A 25,214-nucleotide genomic window follows, 5' to 3' on the forward strand; every position below is an offset into this window, starting at 1 on the left:
GAGTAGGATTGTCAATGGTAAGTTACTGTCTTTTGGCTGTTTTTTTTCCTTAGAATCATAGAATCATTTAGGTTGGAAAAGACCCTTGAGATCATCGAGCCCAACTGTAAGACTTGACACATAAGCTTACCCTGGTGGGTGATTACACCACACCATGATTTAATTTATTGAGAATACTTTCAACCTGGAGTTAGTGATTAAATAGATTTGGAGATTTCCAGGACCCCTTGTTTCTTCTAAGTCAACTAACCAGATTTTCCAGTTTCTCCTGGGAAATAGTTGGCCAGAAGAAAAGAGTAGCTCTAGACTTGTTAAGAGTACCTCCCTTCAGAAACAAACACCGTGTTGCAGAGAGTCTGGGAAGAGTGGAAAGTGAATGATCTTTGAACAGTATTTAAGAAGTGTAGATAACTAGAGAAAGGTAGAGCACATTGTAACCAGCATAGTGGCAGCAGTTGTTATGTGCTTTCAGCCCAGTCTGTAGAGAAAATTGAGTTACACAAGAAAAGAGAACACTCAAATATTCTTTCCTAATCTGTCCTATTTGCAAAATGTGTAGCCTTCCTGTTCATAAACAGTTGCCTTTTGAGAGCTGCAGCTAAGGGTTTTTCCCGCACATAAAGATCATAGCAGCTGTTTTGTTTCCTGCACACACTGTCCCCAGTTCCGTAGGTCTGAGAGAGAGAACTTCACCCTAAAAATATACACTAAATACTTTCTTTGTGTTTGAATGGACATGAGGAAACTGTTGATTTTATGATTTAACCACTAGGTTGGGATAGCTGAACAGATTGTTTTGTCAGGCCATCTTAGTTTGATCCATTAACAAAGCAGGAGTCGCTTCAGTCTGTTATGCACTTGATAACATGTACAGTAGTTCACTTAGCTAATATATCTGCATATCTGTATTGTGTTGCCAATCCTGACCGTTCTCTGCCACACACGAGGTGGCTGAAAAGGAGAGAATGAAATAATAAGAGTTCCTGAAACTGAGACATGTGAAGAGAATAATAATAATATCCTTTGGACTCAGCTGTGTGCTAATCATATGCATTTATGGTATAATTGATTCTCTTCTATCCTGAGTATTTGGAGGCTGTGGCACCCTGATTGATAGGAAAAACTGGAATGATGTGGGAAGTAGAAAGGAGTGAGGTGCAGAGACATACAGCTACATGGAGTCAGCTCTGCCGAGCCACTGGATGTATCTGCATGGTGTTTGCCAGCACTCTGGAAGAACTAACTACCCAGCTGTGGTGGAGAGCAGTAAAGTCGCCAGGTGTTTGTGCTATTAAGCTTCCATGTTTTGCTTTTGCTTGACCGAAACCTTTAACTGAGTGACAACATCGGTGTCTGTCTTGTGCCTGACCTTCTGCCCAGTTCCCCTCACTGCTGATTACTTCTGTGGCAGACAGCAGTGAACTGAAGTTAATGAGCCTGGATTGACCCAAATTACCCTTCTTCAAATCCCAGTTGCAAGTCCATCCAGAGGACCCAGGCTTCTTGGAGATTATTGCTCTTTTGCTTGATATGCCACCAGAACAGGTCACGTAGACCTTACTAGCTCACACAGTATGCCTTATGAAAGCAGCTGTATTTCCTCATGCTTGCACCTATCCCTGAGAACAAACTGCTCTTTTCAGTCATCTTCATCAGAAACAGTATTTTCACATAGATAAGCTACCACCTGAATGATCTGCCAATCAATAGTTGTGAGTTAACCATACCTTTCTAGAAAGGTGGTCTTGTTCTGTGCGTTCTTCATGGCTTTTGCATGGCTAACATACGCTTTATGAAGACACCAAAGAGTACTCTAGACAAATACTTGAAACTGCTAGAAGAAAATGTTTTCAACATCCTTCATAAACTTTAGAAGTATTTTAGGATGTCAAGCAGGAATCTGTATTTTCAAGTTAATTGTTGAATGTAAGACTGGGATTGACAATGCAAAGAGGAAAAAAAATATGTCGTTGTTACCAGAGTATTTTTTCTGTTACAAAGTGATGGAAAATATAAATTTATTTTAATTGGTATTATCTTACAAGTGGAAATACTAGGTAAGTTAGTTAAGTGAGAGCTTCTTTCTGACTTACAAAAATTATTACAGAAGAAGTCCTGGTAGCTTATCCTGACAACCAACTTTAAAAAAAAAAAAAAGAAGTCATTTCAGATCAGATTACTTACTTAAGAATTTAAGAATCTTAATTTACAATATAATAGTTTACAGTGGTTTAAAATCTTATTTCTTAATGTTAAATTATTTATTCAATCAACTCCACAACATCTGTATTAATATTTGAAAGAATTGTAACAGGAATAAATACGTTCAGGAATGTTTTAGATTAGACAGATTCTAAATATTTTTTCTAATTTTTCAATTTCCAATTTTCCAATTTTTCTAATTTCCAATTTTTCAAAAAAAAATTCCAATTTTTCTAATTTCCAATTCTAAATATGTTTCTGATACCTAGAGATAAACTTCACTAGCAAAGCTTGGCTCCAAGATCTTACCCAGTGCTGGAACAGAGTGCATTAAGCTCACTCAGAAATCAGGTCAGGAGTTTATAATTGGTGTTCTAGCTGAGCTTATTTTCAAAGTAGTAGTTTCAACTACAAAAGACTTGTTTTATTTTGGTCTAGAAAAAATTTCAAGAATATAGAGCAGATTAAGTATTTTCTTCAAACTTAATTGCATCAAATGATATTCCAATTTGTGGATGAAAAGCAGTCTAATTACTATGTAATTAATGATCTTAATTTAGCTGTAGGATGGTGGAATCAGGCTGGTACTATTTTTAGCCATGTCATTTTGGAAATATATGAATGGGAATGGTTTGGGGAGGTTTGAGGATGTCAGCTTAATTTATTTGCCATTGCAATCCCATGTCAGTATCCTAAAACAAGACTGGCCAGCCTGTTTGAGTTACATGTAGCTTGTGAGCATCTCCCTGTGGCTGTCATATTTGGGATGTGTCATGTGACTGCCAGTGGGACTGTGCTGCCTTTGGGGCCTGCTGGATCATCCAAATTCCCCGCTTTGGAGGTACATAAATTAGCTAACACTGTGAGAGCTGCCAGCAATGGGCACGAATTTGGATCCCAGTAGAACCCAACCCAGGCCCTTTTTGTAGTAGAGTGGTGGTGCCCCCAGGGAGCCATTCTCACCTCTCTCCTGCAAACTACTTCCTGAGCTTCTACTTCTGTTGGCTAAGGTGTGTGGTGTATAGTCAAAAAGACTGGCTGCTGTTGCCCCTTGAGCAAGTTTTAACTTCTGGTAGTTTTAACCACTTGTTTTTGTTGCATCAGTCTATGTTTTTGCTCAATTTACAGATTGTGTGAGATTGCTGCTGACTGCAGAAGCACAAGTTGATGCTGCTGATAAAAATGGCTTTACACCCTTGTGTTCAGCAGTTGCTCAGGGACATGTCAAGTAAGTGAAGTCTTAAGATTTTGCCTTTCGCTATTACTCAATTTTATATTCTCCTTACATTACATTATATACTTTTTTCATTACATTACTGTTGCATTCGTAGGTATAAATGCATTTAACTATCATTTTTTGAAAGCATCTACTGAAACTCATATTCATGTGCCATTCTGTTTTTAGTATTTTCCATTTGTTTTTTTTTTCCAATTGCAGCTCTTAAGGTTGCTGAATGTGTATTCTTAGTAACCACAATATTATATTGGTCCACATGGGCGTCATACCTTTTAATTTCTTAATTTTCTTTGATTTATCAGCCATAATACAGGATTAACAGAGGAAGACGGAAAGAAATTATGTTTGCACTGATTTTTTGAAGCATAGAGAACTATGAATATCATATTCAGAGACAAAAGAACATTTATCTGAGTATTCTCCTGAGTGATATAGAATCAAATACTTTAAAAAACAAAAGTTTTTTTAAAGTTTAAGTTTTTTTGTATCAGTAACTTTGAAAAACAGAAAATAATGTATAAGTCAAAGAATATTTCTAAGAACATTCTTCAAATTGTAGTTACAATAATTTCCTTTTATTTTTTGAAGCTCCTAATTTTACAAAGATTGGTGTTTTATGACAGCATGATTGGAAAATTGTCGTCTTTTTATACTGAGAACCAGTACACAAAAATTCATCCAGATAATTGGTTTTTTCTTCCCTTTTCCTCTCCTCATCAGAGGAGCTGAAGGCTAATGTTGCATTTCCGCTCTGCAGGTTTACTGTGTATCATAGAATTGTAGGAAATAGAACTGAAAGTTGGAAGCAACCACTAGATAACCTCTTCCAGAGCACCCTTATCCAGATAAAACTATTTTACAAAAGCAAAAAGTCTTAAACAGCTTGACCGGGAATCTTTATTAGACTTTACCTTTGTTTTATGTATCTTTAGTTTTGTTTGTCTTTCAGTTTTTGATTCTTTTAATGTTGCATTTTACTATTTTGAAGAATTTTACTCTGATATAGTAACGTATAGGGGTCAGAGTCTTTGAGTGTTATTATACTGTGATAGGCCCTGACCCAACAATGAGGAAGAGTGAGATCCCTGTCCTTCTCACAGTCTTCCATGAGTATATAAGGATCATTAGGGATTCTTGCCACTTCTTAGAGGACTTCAAGCTTATCAACTAATGGGCATCTTTTACTGGAAGTCTTAATCCAGAGGTAGCAGATTCGCACTAGGTGTTTTGAGCACAGAAATACATATCTAGTTAAATGTTTCAGTGTTTTACATAAAATCTGTAAAAATTACATGTGACTTGACAAGACAAACCAAGAATACACTCTTCATGTTCTCTCACTAAAATAAATATCTTAGACTTTGTTTAAATAGGAAGCTATTTATTTCTCTGACTTACCCTCACAACACTTTGCTGTATATCGTCTGCTGTGTTATGATATTGCAGACTTTATATTGTTTTTTCCTTAGAGTTACGTATGTAGTATGATATCCCTAAACACTTTTCTTGCTTTCACTTTTTTTAGACACTAAACATGAACCAAATTGTAAAAGTGAGCATGGAATAATAACAGAGCCAGCCAAAAATATCAGAGAGACTATGAATGCTTCAGGCTGTTTGATTTGTTGATCACTTCAAAGTTCTGGCTCAGCAAAATTCTGTAACATGCAGAATTTGGGGCAATAGTATAGTCTGTCCCCTTTCAAGTGTTGTGTTTCATAGTCCGTGTTACTTGTACGACAGCACTAAGAATCTGGGGTTAACAATGGCACTAAACTACTATCAATTACACAGTACTTGTCTGTGACAGATTTGTTAGCCAGTCCCCTGTGACATGTCAGTTAACCTTATTCCTGAACTGGCACAATACTGTTGTTCCAGCCCCAGTTACAGAGTCAGAAAGAAATTATAGTTGTTTAGGGCTGTTCAGTAATATCATCAATTCAGAAAATGCTTTTAGAAGAAACTTTCAAAATCATTTCCTACGTGGTCCAGGCAGGCTGACCTTACCTGACCTTGAGGTGGAAAGTCAATGTAGCATTTCCAGAATCATTGAATACAATGCAAAATAACAAAACAGATATCTTTAACATAGCAGACTTAAAACTCAATCTGCAGTTGCTTTATGGAGGTGTCTTGTTATGAGCCCATCTTAAGATGACTTTTGTGACTGTATGGTTAGGATACACATTCAACATTTGATAAGGTAGAGCATTACTTTTATCTGTATTTTTTCTGTTCATTTAAGCATTTTCAGAAAGTGCAGCTAAGTAATGCATACTAATGTTATCTGTTTTATTCGTTTCTCAAATTTGTCATTTTATCTTGAACTTCATTGATTTTCTGACTAAATAAGAACTTACTAAAAGGAGATTTTTTTTTTAATACTTGTGTTTTTTTCATCTGTAATTTCTTATATACTTATGTTCTTATATATATCTTACATTGCTTTAAATATTTTGTCATCTTGTTGCTATAGTATGGTCTCCTAACCAGTAGTTATATAGCATTGCATTAGTTGCTTTGAGGCTTGATATCCTTGTTGATATCCTTCTATTTTTATGAACTAATAAATATTGAGCCAGAGAGACAGGGAGTTATCTTTGCTTAAAGCCCTTGTTTGAACTGCAGAGGGAATAGACCAGAATTAAGATTTTTCTAAAGTCTTGAGAGTTGCTGAAAAGCTGGGTTTGGGAAGGGGAAGGGAGCCAGTGCTAGCACAAGGATCGGCAAGAAAACTGGACCTACTGCTACAGGGTTGTGAGGAAGTACAGAATCCTGGATCCAAATGCTGGTCCCTAGTGAGTCACTCTTCAGCCCTTCACGTAAGCTTCTGTGCTCCCTAATCCAGTAGCTGCTACCAGCACGCCCCAAGCCATCTTTCTGAAGTAGCCTCCAATGGTAGGTAGTGCCATAGCTGTTTTGCTGTCCCTACCAGTTTATTCCCCTAGGCCAGTGTCCCTTTTGCTGGTGTCTAAAGCTAGTCCTAGTCCTAGTCTTTTTTCTTTTTTTTTTTTTTTTCATTTTAAATTATTTTGAATATCAGTAGTCTGGAAAAAAATGTTACTTTTTTGCTCAGCTGAAGGTTTTTCTTAAGCAGCTATCATCAAGTTTTTATTAGCCTTGTGAAATTAAATGTTTTATATTCACAGTTTTTAAATGCATCTACAGTAGTTTAAGATTTACAGGTTTGAAGTAACCTGATTTTTTATCTTTATATCTATGTGAATGTATAAAATTATACCTTATATTTGTGTATACGTGACAGATAAAATCACAGGTAGATCTGTATCTATAAAATCAGTACTTTATAAAAAAAAATTAAATGTTGTAAGTTATAAAGAGTTTTTGGATGTCAAATACAACATAATTTTACCACTACCTTATTGTTTGCTGTAGGTGTGCAGAATTATTAATTATGTATCAGGCTGATATTAACCATGCTGCTGAAAGAGGACAGACACCTTTGTACCTGGCCTGTAAAAATGGAAATAATGATTGTATTAAGCTATTGTTGGAAGGTGGAGCAGATCGAACAGTAAAAACCAGTGTAAGTTAAAACAGTTTGTAAAGTTAAAGTACCTTGTATAGTACTGAATAACTGCAAACAGCTACGAAATATTTACATTAAAATATTTATTTAAAGTTTTCTTTAAAGCTGGAATAAACCATGTAATTAGAAATTAGTATTTTGTTCTTTTCATCATACTTTCTGCGGGTTTTTTTTTTAAGCTGTGTATTGTCTCTGAAATCTCCTACACTATGCGACTTCCATATTATTTTACGTATTTCAGATTCCGTCTGCAGTTTGCTGCAGACTTTTCTTCAGCACTGGATTTGCAAAACAGAACTCTTCTGTTTTGACTTATTTTTAAGGTGGAGAAGTGGAGATAGGGATTTTGTTTCCACCTTTTATGTTAGGGTACTTTATTGTTGTACTCGAGGGGACCCCCACCCCCGAGGGGACCCCCACCCCCAAATTTGCCATCCATTATTGTAAAGTCTCATATATCACAAATGGGAGAATATGGCAAAAAAAAATGTATATGCAGGAGAAAGGGAAGAGGACTGTCTCAAAATTAACATCTAGGTATTGCCCTTTTCAGGTGCTTTCCTGAAGATCTCCTTAAGACTTTGACGTAAACATGACAATAAACGTGGGATGTGGGATGTAGGCTGTCCAGAAACACAACACAGAGTATTAGCTTCACAGTACATTCTGCTCCTCTATTACAGTGAATTTTTTTTATTCATTTACTTTGGATTTGGCAAGTAAATATATTTGACTTGAAATGAGAAAAAGTTATGATGTCAAAACCATGAAAATAACTGACTAATAAATTGATTAATGCAACATGAAACAAATTATTGATCGTTAGAATCATGTTAGTTTGATACATGATAAGGAAACAGCCTGTTAACAGCATGTAAGTCCTATATCACTTAGACTCTTCTAAAAGTTTTGAAGTTTCTGTCTGTTGACTGTCCTTGGAGAAAGCTGTAAAATTTTCTTCTGCTACATTTTCTTCCCTCTCTTTCTTCCACCTCAAACACATACAAGCAACTCTGTTTTCCCAAGGGATTATTATGTCACTCTTGCTTATCTTTTTAATTTCCAAACAGAGCCTTCCATTCAGATTCATGGCTGATAGAAAAATGTTTGCAGAACTTATATGTGTTTGGTGGGAGTGTGCTTTTCGCTTTTGTTTTTTTTAGGATGGCTGGTCACCAATTCACGCAGCAGTGGATTCTGGTAATGTTGACAGTCTCAAGCTCCTTATGTACTATGGAGAGCCAAACAATGGGAACTCTTTGACTGATGCAGAGCCCAATTTAGACTACTTTGATTTGGAGAAGAGAGAAGACAACTACAGCAGTAGAGTAAAGCCTGTTATTTCTGCAGATCTCATCAACCATGCTGACAAAGAGGGATGGACTGCTGCCCACATAGCAGCATCAAAAGGCTTTAAGGTCAGTCTATGTGAACAAGTTACAGTAACCTGATAGAATTTAGGCAAGATAAGTCCTTCTTTTTTATCTTTGAAGAACTAAAACTTAGGTGTTAAATCTAAGTTTGTTATCTAGTTTATTGTCACACTTGATTTAACAGAGACAGGTAATTCCAGTGGATAATTTACCCCAGAAGCTAGGTGTCAAATGGGGTGAATTGTCATATTTAAATGCCTATTTCTTTTGGGACAGCAATAAAAAGAGAAAACATGATTACTTGACATTCAGATTTTCAAAGTGAGGTGAATCCCACCCTAAATGCCAATTCATTGGGTGTCATGTACTTAATATAGATATTAGATGGACATAGTTTCCAGTTACAGTTAGGGATGATTTAACCATGAACAATTTTTCCTGTGGGAGGGAGGGGAGAACAAGAAATTTGAGAATCATATTTGTGCAGTAATACATTGTTTAATTTATTATTTTGGGCAGCCTTTTTAGCAGGCAATGAATAAATTCTTTGGGTGTTGGGTAACTGATGACATAGAGAATGACCTTACAGGTCTTACTGATGATAAACAGGAAGATTTCTGGAAATTGCATATTACTTGAAGGATTTGACATCACAAGCTTTACACTTCTAACACTTGACTGTTTAAAGGATTTTTATTTTTTTTTATGACCCCTGTCAGTCAGATCTTACTGTGAAACTTTTACCCGGGGAGAAAACAGAGGATACTAAACACAGAAGAGAGTAAATTTTAGGAAAATATAGTCCGAGACTTGGAAAATCAGCTTGTGATTACATGCCTAATTCAATATCTATCATTATGTTTGCTTTTTTTCCTGGAAAATTTACTATGATAAATTCAAAATAGGCACAGATTTAAGATTCAGCTTATCAAATTCTGGGTTTTTTAGGGACCAGCCACTGCTTACTCAGCATTTTGCATTACAAACAGAATCAATGTTCCATTACCAGTGTCTGTTAGGCAGGTACAGATTCTTATTTCAGTTTCCACTCATCTCAATTTAGGTGGAGTTTAAGGTATTTGTTATAGTCTGCAAATACCTAAATAGTGTGCAATACATTTCTTCTTTCCGCAATAATATAATCCTCAGGAACTTTGAAGCTAGGTTTTATTTACTGTCTAAAAGAGGCTTTGGCTAGGTGTTCTTTCTGAAGGCTCTGATACTGGAAATCTTCACATATACCTTTCATGAATAACTCATGGTTTTGAGTTTCTGAGCACATTCCAAGTCAACTTTTAATAAAATCTCCGTTGAGCGTTGAGGGTACTCTCTTAGGTGATGAAGGCAATATATAGCTGGCAGTCAGATTCCTGGTTTTGATGTTGCCGAGACTTTATATAGTTGTATTTGATTAAATGTATTTATTGACTCGAGAGATGTTTGGGATATTAAGAAGCTAAAGAAAGTTTAATAGCCATCTTCAAGTACTGTTAACACTTTGACTTCCTTTTCTAATCCTTTATCTGCACTGCATGTCATTCATGACACTACATGATAGTTCCATATAAACAGTGCTGGCACTTTGCAACCTTTTCTTTCGAGATTTGTAGGTGCCATTCTTTATAGATGATCTTAGCTGCTATTTCATAGGCAACAGAGCCAACAAAACTTCTCATTTTACTAAGGAAATAAGCCTCATTTCTTTGTTCTCTCCCACTTCTTTCTTTCCTCTTCCCTCTTTCAGCCTCACGGTTCAGTCCTCTGCCTTCTGCTGTCTTTGCCCTTCATTGCACCCATTTGAGACACATGGGTGACACAGTTAACTTACTAACCTGACAAGAAAATATGCTTTTTTTTTTTTCTGGTTAATTTTCTTCTGGCAAAGTTAGTGAGCTAATTGATTTTTTTAAAAGTTCTTACAAGTGCTGAAACCACAATCTGGTAAAATTTCATCTCGCAGGGAAATCTAGCTTGAATGACTGTTATGTTTATGAAAGGTGTCAGAGTATCAGATCTACTGATGAAAGTCTTTCTGTTAGAACAGCTACAAAATAGGTAACAGTAGCCAAACCTGCAACAAGCCACTGTTCTGAATCGAAATACTTAATAGCTGCTTCTCTGTGTTTTCAAGGTTTCTCTGCTTTGATTAACTCCAGAGGTTATCAATACTGTATTAACTAGTATTATTTCTGATGGTGTCTTCTTTTAGATATGAATATCTGTCCTTGAAAGGCATGTCTGAGGATGACAATGCTTTCATGAAGGCCACCTGTATTGTTGCTGAATGGATGATCATTTGAAATCGGGACTTAATCAGTCTTCTGGTCGCTGATCAATCAACATTTGAATGTAGTTTTGTGAGGGCTTTTTTTTTTTTTTCCCCTCACTAGTTTGGGAGGATCTATATAATTGATATTTTTTTCATGTTACAGTATGATTGTACCAATCCAAATTTATGTGCTAGTAGCTTGTTTCTAATGAACTGTAATGATTTTTTGCTTTTGTTGAGCATATGACTTTTTTTTTAAGTCTTTGAATTTTAAGAGGGCATCATGTTGTTGGCATCCACAAAATGTTTGTGCTCTGACTTTAATAGAAATGCATTTTTATTTCGTTGCATTGTTACTATGCTTGCAGAAATTCAGGTTTACCTGCCCAAGAAGAGGCTTGCAAGGTGATTTTAAAATAATTATTTTTCTTTTGCTGTGTACCACTCAGATGTCAGGTGTAATGGAAACTCCTACTTGGTGAATTGCAAAGTGAAAACTGTTTTTATGCCATCTGAATAGATTCATTAATCAGTCTGTATTAAGCTTTAGAATTGCATTTTTAGTGTTGCTTGAACATTGACACCAAGATGTTCAAAAGAGGATACATAGTTGGGCTTCTATTTCCTTATGTGAATATCTAAACTTAGTGGCCAGATGTTAAGAATTTCTCAATTCCACTGATCAGCATTTGATGCTTGGAGACTGTAGAAGCTTGGCTGCATATATTCTGCTTTTTCAAAATCTTGATTTGAGACTTTCAAGTCTGCTGTAAAATATTTTTAATCCTGGTTTTCAACTCCGTGAGGAACATCATTTGGATGCTCATATATAGAAACTCCATAGCTGACTATCTTTGGAAATGCATGTATAAGAATTTTAGTTAGGAGTCTAACTGCACATTGGTAGAACTCTTTAATGCAGCAAATGGACAAGTAAATAATACAGTTCTTACCTTTGCAGAACTGTCTAGAAATCCTTTGCAGCCATGGTGGACTAGAGGCTGAGCAAAAAGATAAGTGTAATCGAACATTGCATGATGTTGCTACTGATGATTGCAAACATCTTCTAGAAAACTTAAGTAAGTAAATGCTATCAGCACTATATAAAAATGTTTTCAGTAAAGAGCTTGTGAGACAAAAATGAGAAATATTAAAAGGGTAGTTGTCACTTTCTTGGCACCACAAAATTAAGTTTTCTTAATCTAGCAAGTTTCTATTCTCCAAATTTTGCAAAAGCACATGATAAAATTTTGTTGGAGGTTATTAAATTACTTATGTCTTTGTTTTTAAACCATTTGAAAAGATAGTATATATTGTACATGTGAAAACATCCATATTCTCTAAAAATGTCTGAATTTAATATTAGTAATTACTTTTTCCAAAGCTATTATCCTCTTCATATCTTTTCTTCAAATTCTTGCAGAAAAATCACTTAGTGGTGGATAGCTGTCAAATTTCCTCAGGCTAAGACAATCATCTATTCATATCTGAATCTCTTTTTAGAGCATAGTTTTATTTGTCACTTGTTTATTGTTGAGAGGATTGTTTGATTTATTCTTAAAAAAAGTCTTAGAGACAACATCGAACAACTTTTTTCCAATATCAGTAACTTCTGTTAGAAGATTGTTCTTCTGTTGGAACCTGTCATCGTCTTCCTTCTGTGTAAGTTTTCTCAAAATTCAGTAGAGCAGGCTGACCTGTGTATTTCTTGAGTTAGAACTTAGTCCATCCACTCACAAGTTCTGCGTTTTCTATTTCTCTGTATAGTCAGAAGTATTGTCTTTGTAGGTTTGTGTGCTTTGTATTTATTCACTTTGTGTTGTGGGATGTAGGGCTGTGGGTATTCAAGTTCACTGATTATCAACAAATTAGGGAAGCTTTCTGCATGCTACTTCTGATTTTCCTCTTCAGCTGTTATAATATCTAGATTCTTACCATTTTACTGTAGGTGCAGAGGGGAACACAATTCACTTTCTATTAGAAACTCCTCTGTGGTCTACTTCTTTATCAGACTGAAGCCAATTTCTGAAGGCTGAATCTGTAGCCTGTTAAATTGATGCTTGTATTATTTTCATCAGTCCTAGTACCCTGTTTCTCTGGTCAGGCTTATTGTGAATCCAATTGCTTTTATCAGGTCAGAACCTTTGGACTCCATTTCTCTTCTCTTTCATTTGTTAAGCCTGTAGTTAACATCAGTGCAATCATAATTAGCTTTTCCCCTCCACAATATCTGATCTGTGGAAGCTTGGAAACACCACTCTCATCTGGGTATATGGCTCAACAAGCCAAGACTGCATTTTGGGTAAGCTGTGTATGGACCACCCTCTACCTTCCTCACAGTCCAGTAAGGGTTCCACTGTAAGGAATTATGCCCATGTAGGACAGGAGGATGTGCTCTGACAGATCTGAAAGACTGGGAGCCAGGATTGCCAGTTATGCCATAGAGGGGACGTGCACTGAAATTTAGGCATATGCTGTACCTCTGTCCTAGGGGCCTGTTCCCTTGTAGAGAGCCGTCTGTATTTCTTATAGTCATTGCTCATTTCCCTGAGGTCCAGCCATCAGAAGGGCAAGCCTTTGATACATTTCTCACAATCCCACATCTGAAGGATGCCTTTGAGTAATCTTTTCCCCATGGTAGGCTAGTGGGTTTAAATCAGAGCTTTTCTGACATCAGAAAAGCTTCATTGGTTTGTATCAGCTGAAGATTTGGCTTCTGAACTCAAAAGTTTTGCTTGTTGCAAGATTTCATAATAAGCTGATATGGTTTTTTGTGGTGCACTAATTTTTAATTTCAGGGATCATTTCTGAAAGGTATTGTTTTGGCATTAAAGTTAGAAGACAGTTTCATTTTCACTTTTAGTCATCTAAATGATCCATATAGACTGCTGCTGCTTCTGTTGAGCCGTATTACATTTTTCAAAGAGCAATATTTAAAATAACTTCATTAAATTAATCTTGTTTATAGAATGCGCATGTGAATTTCCTACTTTTTTAATATTTTGTCAATTTATTCTATAGCAAATCAAATATACACTTCCAAGTGAATTTTCTGTCTTAGCTTTTTATTCAATGACATTTGGTTCAGCTGTGTTTTCCACTTGTGCACTAGTGCCAGAAAATTCCTTTCTGCATTGATAACAAAAATTTGCACAACCACAATAAACTGAAACATTAAGACACCACCTACCATCAGTCTTAATTTATAAGAAATTAGTCTGTAAAGAGGAAATAAAAGATTAAGTAAGTTTTGTCTTGCTTCCTGTTGTTTAAGCATAATAATACTGATTTTTTTTGTAATGTAAAAAAGATAGATACCTTGGTATTCGTTTTTCATCACTGCTCTGATTTTGTGGTGGTGATCTGTGCTGGTCTTTAACATTTGCTTTTCTGTAGCAGAAGTAATTTTGTAGCTTTCCCTTGCAATATTAGATGTTATTGGTCTTTAATAACAGGATTTTTTGAATTGAGTTTTACAGTTTTCCTCATTCTTGGTTTTCTGTTTTTCAACAGATGCTCTTAATGTACCTGTAAGGATTTCAGTCAGTGGCACTGAACCAGCCCATTGTGGTACAGAGGAATTTGATACAGAAAACACAATATGTGCTTTAAATATCCGCAAACAGACATCATGGGATGATTTTTCAAAAGCAGTGAGTCAGGCAGTGACAAACCATTTCCAAGCAATCGCTTCTGATGGATGGAGGAGCCTAGAAGATCTGTCATTTAATAGTGCTGCAGAATCCAACATTGGCCTCAGTGCAAGCAGTATATTATCTGTCAAACTAGGTATCAATATCGGTGTAATAAGAAAAGCAAAAATTGGGGGTTTTCTTGAGTTTGTGAAATCTTGTAAGCTAAAAATATCTTTAGATTTCTGGATCTTTTAAAGCTTAGACTAAGAAAGACCAATACTAGCAATGAAACTTTGAACAGTGCTGGCATGAAAGCATTCTTTACTTTTAGCTACGTGTATGGTACAATTCATTAAGCACTTTAATATCATCTCAGAGACCATGAGGTCCTATGTTAATTAGTCCTTTGCTCAATTTGCTCCAGAGGAGGGACCTATCTGTATTACAGGTGAAACAAAACAAGTCAAAGCAAAGCCCACACTATGTCTTTACAGTACATCCGGCATGTACAGTAAAACCAGACTGTAAATCATGAGCATAGGTAGAACAGAACTACTCCTGTTTTATGTAACTTTACTTATCAAGGTAAAACAGAAAAATCTTTAAAATGATGAGAAATTGGCCAAAATGTGGTGGTAGTAGTAGTAACAGTTGTGTAGGATACTGAAAATTCATGTGCTTTATCTTAAATCCCCTTCCCCCCTCCACCTGCCCACCACCCCAAAAAAAAACCTATTCACATTAGACTGGGCAAATTATCTCATTTTACTTTATTTTACATGTAAAGACATAAGGACAGGCTAGCTATTAAACTTGTGTCTTAATTGGCAGAAAACATTAGTATCCTCAGTCATGTATCAAATAATAGTATGATTTTAGTACATGGGACTGGTTTGTTTGTCAAATTTGTCAGTGTATTCACACAATCATTGCAAGCAGCTGAATATGCGTGAGCATGGGACACTTTATATAGATACAGGGAATATCTCTCTCTTTTATTTTTTCTTTTTAACAGGAAACATTTCATGGTCAACAGGTCAGATTTTGTCCCAACCACCATGGGACTTTTTGAAGAAGAACAGAGCTGAGCATATCACAGTGTTTTTGTTGGGTAATTTTCAGTTCATAATTTTCAGTTCATAATTTTCAGTTTTGAATGTTAAGACACTCCATATAAAATACGTAATTTGAGAATCATTCACTACTGGTTTTGTTCTTCAGGGTTGCTTGATCCTCAGAAATATCATATCCAATTAATTGTTTAACTAGATTTGAAAGGGTCTACAACATTTAGAAAATATGCTGGCACATAAAAGCCCTACTACCTTTTTCAGTTATACAGTAGTATCCATTTTACTTATTTCATGAATACCCATGCATCTGTGCTACTAGATAAATGTGTTTCATTTCTTCACCATTTTAATTTGCATAGCCTGTGATTTTAGGAGATCGCTGTAGAATACTGCATGAAAAGCATATGTATCCATCATAGATGCTTACAAACAGGAGAGATACAGAAAAGTTATTTGTGTATCTCTTTTTAAAGGACCTCAAGAAGGCTGCCTAAATAGTGTGACTTATGCATCTATGATCCATCTTCAGACACTCCAGAATTACCTCCGCCTGGTAAGTACTAAGCTAGCTTCTCTCTGCATGCTATTTATATGTGAAAATACTTCTGTAATAGTGTTGACTAAAAAAAATTGATCTTCTACTCTGTGAAAGAATGTCAAGACTTCTAAAAAATGAAATGGGATGAAAGTTGTTACTTTAAAATAAAGTTCCCTCTAAATCTTACTCCAATAAGTTTAGTCATATGAGGGCATTAACTTTCTTCTTTAAATAGCTGCCATCTAATTAATTGAACTGCTTAAGAAAATATATTAAAAGCTCTGTGATATCTTATTTCTTTCCAAAGTCATTTCATTCTACTTTTTGAGGGGAAAGTAAATTAGAATAACATTCATGTAAGCAATTATTTGAGACTTGAATTTTATTATTAGCTTATATATGTATCTCCTGTAACTCTTACAATTTATTTAATACCTCAAAATGTAAGGATAATTGGATAATATGAGTTAACTTTCATAGATCATTTGTTTTAATATTGCTAATCAAATCAGAATTTGTTTAAAATCTGCCTAATTTCTGCTGTGACCTTGGATAGTATTTTATGTTGTTAGAAGAACAGTTATGTGCCACAGGTTTCTGCTGTATTCAACAATATTGCACAATGGTGTGAGTGTATTACCTTACTGACTTTTTAGAGATAAAGTAATTTTACAGTTAAGACACATTAAATCATTTTTATTCTACCGTATTGATAACATGATCCCATTTCAACTGGAAATAAAGTCCTTACTCGAAGCCCTTAAGTTAGCAGTGACTTAAACTACCCTTTGATGATTTTAACATCATTCTGGTTTATCTATTTTAATTCAAAATAAGGAAAATATTTGTGACTCCTAAACTCATCCTTCCTACATGAATTTTTCAAGTTTTAATGATTGTTATAATGAGAAAATACCTTTTCATGTAGTTTTACAAATTAGGGTATAAATTTTCCAAGATGTTGTATGCAAATATTGCCTATTTTGAAGCTAATATAGTAAGGATTATCAACTCTAGTAGTGCAAAACAAATAACGTTGTCTGTTAGGTACTGATTATCTCATCTAGGTAAAAAAAAATCCAAGTCTATAAGCTTTCAAGAATAATTTATTGTCTGTCTGTAGGTTGAACAATACCGTAATGTCATTTTCCATGGTCCAGAAGGAAGTTTGCAAGACTATATAGCATATCAGATAGCAGCCTGCATGAAGGTATTAACACAAACATATAAAGTAAATTAGTTCATAAATTAGAGTTTGCACTATTTCACCAAATCTATAAATTTTCAACACAGCAAAAGCAAGTGGCTGCAGGATGCACATGTGAAATCATTAAAGTTGAAGTGGATGCTGGTTTCTCCAAGGAGCAGCTTGCAGAACTGTTCATCAGTAGTGGTAAGGTTATTTCAGCAGGTCTGATCTTGGTAAATTGTAGGACAATTTTTAATGGTACAAAGTAAAGAAATACATTAAAACATTTTGCATAGTGGGTGGCATATTTTAACAGAACCCATAGTTTTCCAGGTGCTTGGGGAATAACGATAAGAGTCTAAACTGAGGTAGAACTAAGTGTGACAGCCCAATAGGGAGCTCTGTCAAAAGTTCATGCCATTTAAGTAAAATCAATAGTTCTTAATATTTTTTTCTGTCTCATTCCTTTTTCCCTTTGTTTTTGAGCCTTTAAAATTTCATTGGTATGATTCAGATCTACTGAATCAGAAATGAAGGTCTATTGTTGCCTTATTGTAGCTGTTCTAATTTTTTTTTTTTTTTTTTTTTTAACAAAAAGATATGAGAAGGGAAGCTATAATTACCTTTCTGGGAATAAAAGGAGCAGTGAAAGAGTTCTTAAAAAGTCAGACCACTTGCTTTTGATATATGTTTGTTTACTAGATACTTATGTGTGGACCTGAGCCAAATCTTGTCAGCTGGGCAGGCAAATGTTAGTGTGTGTATTCTGACCCATTACTACAGGACAAAGTTTAATTTCTATTAAAATGAACAGTTTTCTCTTAATGGATGTGAATAGCTACATGTAGATTAAATTCCTGTTACTTGGGTGCTCCATAATGAAGTATTCTCAGAGTGGTTGGTAGGCTATACCTGTGTAAATTCACGATGAATAATTGGTAAGAGTGAAAAAAGGACAAAGTAGCCAAAGATGAATGACAGTTAAAATTGGCAAATTAAGTATGGAAACAGAAGAATGGGGGCACATGGGTCAGTCAGAAGTAGGAAGGAGAATGTAAAAAAAAAAGGAATTAAATAGTGCTAAAAGTGAAGGAAAAAGCAATATTTTCTGTGGAGGGCTTTTTCATGGGCAGGTTGTGCTGTGTTTTGCCCATACTCATGCATGCAAACTCTGATTTCTTTTATTTCACCATAATATTAACCATACAGTAATAATATAGTATATAATATTAATATAAAATATAAAAAATAATATAGCAATAATATATAATATTATATATTATATTACACATACAGTAATAATATAAGAGCCTGAAGGGTGATATGATGCTTCCTTTTCTTTGGTACTGTTCAAATTAATTTTGGCTCAAATACAGTTTTGCTGTTTGCAAGCAGTTCTCAGATATGTAGCTGCTTTCACCCCTTTGCAGCTTGCTTTATTTTTTTTCCATTTCTGTTTTATGAATGTTTAGGTTTGGGGTTTTTTTGTTGACAAAAACTAGCAATGTAGTTTGGATCTAACCTTGGTAGCAAGACCTCATTTTCATCCAAGATGTTGGGCTTTTCTCTTTTATTATTACGGCCTCTTCTACAGCTCTAGGATCTTAACTTTACCTCTCATTCAATATGGTCATTCACATTAAAAATAAATGTGATAAATGTCATTAATGCTTGGAATAACCTTGTGTTTCAGGAGCTGTGATTTTCACATTTCATTTTCTGTAGTGAAAGAGGCTGGGCTTTAGCCATTTGAAATTGTACCTATTTCAGTTGTACCAATGCAGCTCCTCTGGATGCATTCTCATGTGCTACTGTGATGAAACTTTGAGACAGCCATACCTTTGAGAGGATCAGCCCCCTACCTTTTTCCTTCTCAGTATGGGCAGACCAGAAACACCAAGAGGAATTTGAATGTCATAAGCAAATATTTTATTCAACAAACTAGAATTGCTAGCTTTTTAATAGAAAAACTGCAATTCAGTGAGTGAGACTGAATGCTGCCTTCTACCTGCTGTGCGTTTGCAGTGTGGGCCTATCCTTCAAGTATGCTTTCATCCGGTATCCTTCACTGGCTTTCTTAGTTGCAACAAACTCTGCACAGTCCCCTCCACTCATGAATAAAAGCAGAGCCATCCCATGGGCTCATACAATGGTGTGCAGTGCTCCATTCTGTTTGTTATCATACTTCCTGGTGTAACTTCAGTCTATGTCAGTTTTTTCTCCCAGGAAATCCTGGTCACAGTTTGTAGGATAGCTTGTGCCAGTGATTATTCCCACATCTCATTTTGAGTGCCACCACATTGCTGGGAGAGAAGAAACCATTTAGTCAGAAGTCAGCTAGGCATTGTTGTTTGGCCTGCAGGCGAGAAAATCATTCATAGTCTGGTTTGTTTACTAGCCACTGTCTCTTAGCAAAGCTTCTTCTTTTGGATGCTTTACTCTGTGTCAGCAACACACTTAATAGTCTGTGCTTGCATTTCAGCATTGTGCTGCTGGTTGAGTCTCTCATTTTTTTGCCTGCTTCTTGCCCCGTTGTTCTGCTGCATCTCCCCTCCTAGGAGAACACTCTCTTCCTCTCTCTAAATGGTTCCATCAGACACAGAGGAGGTACCTATCCTCCCTGCTATCCAGCTATATCCTCTTGGTAAAACAGGGCAGTAATATTCAGGAAACTGCAAATAAATAGCAAGCATCAGCTACAGCCAGTTGCTCTAAGTTTTGCCCTATTACTCATCATTTTCCTTAATGACCATCTTTAGTACCACCTTCAAAAAGTTCTGAAACAATGCAAGGCACAATATACTCAAGACAAGTGTTTTGTTTAATATTTGTGTTACAGAAGCATTCATCTGGGATTTAGTGTTACAGGAACACTTGCAAAGGCTGTATCTTTTTTAGGCAATAAGATGTTAAAATCGGGAAAAATAAAGGAAAATATCTGAAATGTGAAAAAAGGAGAGATAGATATATATAATTTTAATACCTATTAGGTTCAGGTGCTACTGTTTGTGCCTCAAACTAGCTCTGATTATTTGGGTGATTCTTAAAGATATTGAAGAAAGTTTTTAAGAGAGAACAGTAGCAAACAAATAGGCAAACTCACAGAATGATTAAGTTTCTTACAAACATGGAATATTCTGAATCCTTTTATCACTACATGGTATAAAGAGTACATGCTAAAAGTTTAAGATGTATTAGAGCAAGTGAAAGAAATGTTTCCAGAGATCTTTGCTATCTTTTCTGTTGTATTTATTTTCAGTGTGCTGAAATCCTTCCTATCTATGAAGATCCCATTATTTCAGCCATTTCAGGAATTTATTTTAATAATAGCTTTCATTTTTTTTCGTATTGTACAGTATGATATTCTTTCCATTGTCTGATTTTATGCTTCCAGTTTTGAACATATTATACAGTCTGTGTGCTTCTGTCAACAAGTTAAACAGCAAAAAAAAAAAAAATCCTTTGTTGCATTAATAGCAGTAAAAGCTGTATACATAAATAAAAGTCAATTTTCATAAATAGACATTAATGGGATTTTTATATTTCAGCTTGTCTGGTCCCAGTTAAACAGCCTCCTGTAAGCAAGACAACCATTGTGATTTTAGAAAACCTGGAGAGAGCTTCTTTATCTGAATTACTAGGAGATTTTCTGGCACCTCTTGAGAATCGGAGTTCGGAAAATCCTTGCACTATTCAAAGAGGTATTTAAAGAATGTGGAATGGAGAAATGTTTTTACTACAGTACAGTTGTATTATAATACATGACAAACAGGGAACGTAGAGGAGAAAATTGTAATTTGTTCAGTTTTTATATATTATTGCAAAAAGTTGTTCGTAACCAAATACAGCATGTTTTAAGGCTAATTTAGGTGTTTTGGTTTTCTTCTTTCTAATTATGTCACTGCTTCTTGCTTTTATATGAAATCATATCAAAGCTTTGAGTATTTCAGTAAAATTTTTTATGGTTCATTTTTAGCAAATGGAGTTTCTGGTGCCTTTTACTTTCATGAGAACTGCTTTTTACTGGGGACAATTGCAAAGTGTCACCTTCACGGCTCTGACCTGCTGGTTCAGCAGCATTTCCGTTGGGTTCAACTTAGGTGGGATGGGGAACCAATGCGTGGCTTACTTCAAAGGTTTTTAAGAAGAAAAGTTATAAACAAGGTAAGAACTTGAATCGGCTTCAGCAATTTTGTTCATCACCAGGTCTGTGAAATATGTACGATGGTAATGTCAAAAGCTGAGCAGATACCTGAGTTGTTTCAGGAAAAAAGCATTCATTTCTGGGAAGCTACAGGCTGTGTATCTGTAAATGGTGTGCTTGGCCTCATATAGGAAGGTGTGTGGCCATGGCTGATTAGCATAAACACACAGGTTGGCTGCAAATAATGATACAGTGGATACTTGCTTATCCACTGTATGAAAATATCTTTCAGTAATTTTGTTCATCTTCTGTGTGAGCATGATAGTAAGAATCTGTTTAGCAAATGTAAAATCTGTTTCTCAAGGAATTTATTCTATATATTGTGAGGGTTGACCTTGGCTGGACGCCAGGTGTCCACCCAGCTGCTCTGTCACTCCCCTCCTCAACAGGATGGGGGGTGAGAAAATAAGATGGGAGAAAACTCACGGGTCAAGATAAAGGCAGTTTAATAAAGCAAAAGCAAAGGCCGCATGCGGAAGCAAAGGAAAACAAAAGATTTATTCTCTACTTCCTATCAGCAGGCAATGTCCAGCCACTTCCCGGGAAGTAGGGCTTCAGTATGCATAGCGGTTGCTCTGGAAGACAAACGTTTGAATAACGAATGCCCCCCACCTCCTCCTTTCTCTTAGCTTTTATTGCTGAGCAGACATCATATGGTCTGGAAGATCCCTTTGGTCAGTGTGGGTCAGCTGTCCTGGCTATGTCCCCTCCCAAGATCTTGCCCACCCCCAGCCTACTGGTGAGGAAGGAATGTTGGAGAGACAGCCTCGATGCTGTGCCAGCACTGCTCAGCAGTAGCCAAAACAGTGGTGTGTTATCAACACCCTTCTAGCTACAGATACAAAGCACAGCACTATGAGGACTGCTATGGGGAAAATTAACTCCATCTCAGCCAGACCCAATACATATATCTAAAATAAGATAGTTATATGTCCTGTGTGTATTGTTTAAGTTTTAAGCAGCAAAAAGAGTTTTCATGATTTTCAAATCAAAGAAGAAGGAGGTGTGAAAATACATCATTAGGGAAGTCGTTTTGAGCCAATAGGCCTGCTGAAGCTGGAACAAAAGTCCAAAAGAAAATAAAGATGGGAAGTCTGTTTTAACATGAATAAATAATTGGAGGATGGAAAATGAAAAGAAAGATGTGGGCAAAAGCAGAATTGTGAAATTTTGAAAGTTATTTGGAAGAAAACCATTCCAGTGTGATAGCAGCTATTGCAGACAGTCAGTCAGTGGTAAACACTGGGAGGGGGAGTTTAATCAAAACAGCTGCAAAGGAAAATTATCTTGGCAGCAGAGTTTTGGACAGGCTTAAAAAGGGAGATTGTTCTAGGAATAGAAAAAACTGTCAGTAGTAAAGGTCTGGGACAACAGACCTACTGTCGGTTCTGAGTGTTCAGCTGTATGTATCTTGGTTATTCTTGGGGATGCCATCTCCTGTACCCTGTGCCACAGTTCTCATCTATAAAAGCTTACTGATTCAAGGAGATCCTAAAGAGGAAATGTGTGGTAACTGAAGATTGCATTTATGATAAGGAGAAAATTTAGAAACATTCCTAGGTATTCTTTAATAGCAAGAACAGGAATACAGAATACAAAAAAAGAATCATGTGAAGTGTATCAATGAAACTCTTAATAGATTACTTTTCTTAGAATACTTTTTTCAGGTGCATAGTTATTTGTAAGTAGTTTTTTCTGCATGAAACATTATTTACTTTTTATCCCCATGTGCTTTAAATCTTTGCGTCCCTACAGACATAGTAAGCTGGAACCATTATGAGTGGCTGTCTGGCTGAGGGTATGAATGGTTTCCAGAATCCTTGCAAAGGATGGGGAGGGTAGCAATTGTCTGTAGGCAAGTAGGTGGGTTGGTTGAAACTGGCATCTTGCCGATACACTATAGTGCCAGAATGAGGTATAGGCCAGAGGACAGTGCAATAAAAGTATGTAGCAGAATTCTCCTCCATTCTCTTGAGGAGAAAGATTGTATTCTCAAGCCTACACTGGAGAATCTAAGTGAGTGAGTAATCTTAAGAGTGATCTAAGCCCCTTTGTAAAAGGACAGAAACACTTTGATCGTAGATCACTCAAGATCAAAGAGGACTGTCTTCAGTTGAGCATAAGGCCAAGAAATACAGCAATGCAGACAATTGCAGAAGCAGTGGTATTCTCACTTGTTCACAGACAAAGGCTGGATCAAACTTACTCTGCCGAACTGCTTTGGCTATTAGAACTAGCAGCATCATGTAACAGATGTCATTTTCAGGCTATTTTGTCTAGGCTTAAAAGCAATCCTTAGTCTTATAGGTTAGAGTTTAACAATGTAATAGGTTCCTACCTCTGACTGAAGTTGAACAGAATTTGGGTAGTAATCTCATTGAGTTTATTTTCTCTGAAGCATATATGCAGATGGTGGCTATTTGGAGAAAAAAGCCATGTGTGTTCCTCTATCTTCCCTAATTAAAAAATCAATAAAAATGCCCCGTGTGCTATTACTTTTTTTTTTTTTAATAGATACATGTGCCATATGCAAACTCCAAGCTCAAATGCCAGTTGGTGTGGATTTTAAAACAGGGGATTCCAATGTTAAAAATAGAAGAAAGATTAATCTGTTATAAAAATCTAAAAAAAAGTAAAAGCACATTTATTGTTTGAACAATAGACTATTTCTGAGATCCTTGCTTGTACCTTAATAGTCTTGGTTTCAGATGAAAAGCTCTTTTTCCCTTATTTTGGGCTATTAGGATATACGGGAACAGTTTAAATGTTTTTCTACTTTTACATTAAATTGTTCACCTGTAGACTCTGTCAAGAAGCTCTGGCTTCAGTGCTGACAAATACTATCCCTATGGCATCTTTTAATGCTTCCTTTAATTCAAACTGTTCCAGAGGTAATCCTAGGATTAGGATGATAAAGGCTGTAATTTGGAGTCAGATGAAACAGAAGATTTTTCTGGCACCACGTAATTTGCCTTTAACAAGGCATGCTAAAAAATTTAAGCCTTAGAGGAAGGCATCTTTCCTTCATTGCTACTAAGTATAAAATCAATATAGAAATCCACTGAGACCACGCCTGGATCAGACATTCCTGCTCAGTGTGACTGTATATTCTTTTATATGCCCTGTTTATATCATACCTCCTCTTGCAATCCTAATCTTAAACACCATAGAAAAAGCACTGCTGCTAAATTTGTGTCTCAGTTTCCCACAAGAAAGTAGAGACATGTCGATTTATTGATAAGGAGATATCTTTTAAAGTGTAGTTGGGAAGTAAGTTTTAATACAAGACTTCAGTATACTCCATTAAAAAGTTTGACCAGTTTTTGACTGTTCCTGATTTTCATAGTAGCAATATAGCAGGAAAAAAACCCACAAGCCTTCCTGGAGTTTCAAGGAAAGTGTTTGCAGCAGAGGTCTTATGTTGTGTCAAACATCTTTTCTCTCTGCAGTTCAGAGGCAAAGTACCTCCTCCATGTGATCCTGTATGCAAGATCATAGACTGGATTCTTGCTGTTTGGCACCAGCTCAACTCTTGCTTATCACGTCTAGGAGCGCCTGAAGCACTTATGGGGCCAAAACATTTCTTCTCATGTCCTGTGGTGCCAGGCCATAGCCATGCAACAGTGAAGTAAGATTTCTATTTCCTGTTTGACACTGTTCAGTGCCAACTACATACTTATTACAAATGTAGGTTATGTTTCTCCCAAAACCAATCTGACTCAGCAACCTGAAAGTATTTTAGCAGAAGTTATTGAAAGTTTTAAGAATTTTGTTTGATATTTAACTACTAGAAGGGCAATTTTGAAAGACACAAGTGGGAACTGGGTGTCTAATGCTAGTTGAAAGTCAGTCTTTTTTTGTGATCTTTCAGTTATTTTCTGACACAAAGGTTGCAAAATATTACTTGTACTGGAATGGCTAATACTGCTCAACCCTCTAAA

At 35.9% G+C, this 25,214-nt stretch overlaps 1 protein-coding gene across 1 annotated transcript in view; it reads left to right on the forward strand.

Annotated features, from left to right (window-relative positions):
- Nucleotides 1-25,214, forward strand: part of CTTNBP2 (cortactin binding protein 2) — an 88,596-nt gene that overhangs the window by 52,170 nt on the left and 11,212 nt on the right. The window contains exons 6-17 of the mRNA XM_075493390.1: nucleotides 3,331-3,430; nucleotides 6,839-6,989; nucleotides 8,156-8,410; nucleotides 11,596-11,713; nucleotides 14,148-14,423; nucleotides 15,285-15,380; nucleotides 15,816-15,895; nucleotides 17,004-17,090; nucleotides 17,174-17,273; nucleotides 20,618-20,770; nucleotides 21,046-21,233; nucleotides 24,723-24,901. Of these exons, the coding sequence (XP_075349505.1) occupies nucleotides 3,331-3,430; nucleotides 6,839-6,989; nucleotides 8,156-8,410; nucleotides 11,596-11,713; nucleotides 14,148-14,423; nucleotides 15,285-15,380; nucleotides 15,816-15,895; nucleotides 17,004-17,090; nucleotides 17,174-17,273; nucleotides 20,618-20,770; nucleotides 21,046-21,233; nucleotides 24,723-24,901 (1,783 nt within the window). The remainder of the gene's footprint in view (nucleotides 1-3,330; nucleotides 3,431-6,838; nucleotides 6,990-8,155; nucleotides 8,411-11,595; nucleotides 11,714-14,147; nucleotides 14,424-15,284; nucleotides 15,381-15,815; nucleotides 15,896-17,003; nucleotides 17,091-17,173; nucleotides 17,274-20,617; nucleotides 20,771-21,045; nucleotides 21,234-24,722; nucleotides 24,902-25,214) is intronic.

The sequence above is a fragment of the Mycteria americana genome, chromosome 1 (genome assembly GCF_035582795.1).
Source record: "Mycteria americana isolate JAX WOST 10 ecotype Jacksonville Zoo and Gardens chromosome 1, USCA_MyAme_1.0, whole genome shotgun sequence".
NCBI classification, from domain to species: Eukaryota; Metazoa; Chordata; class Aves; order Ciconiiformes; family Ciconiidae; genus Mycteria; species Mycteria americana.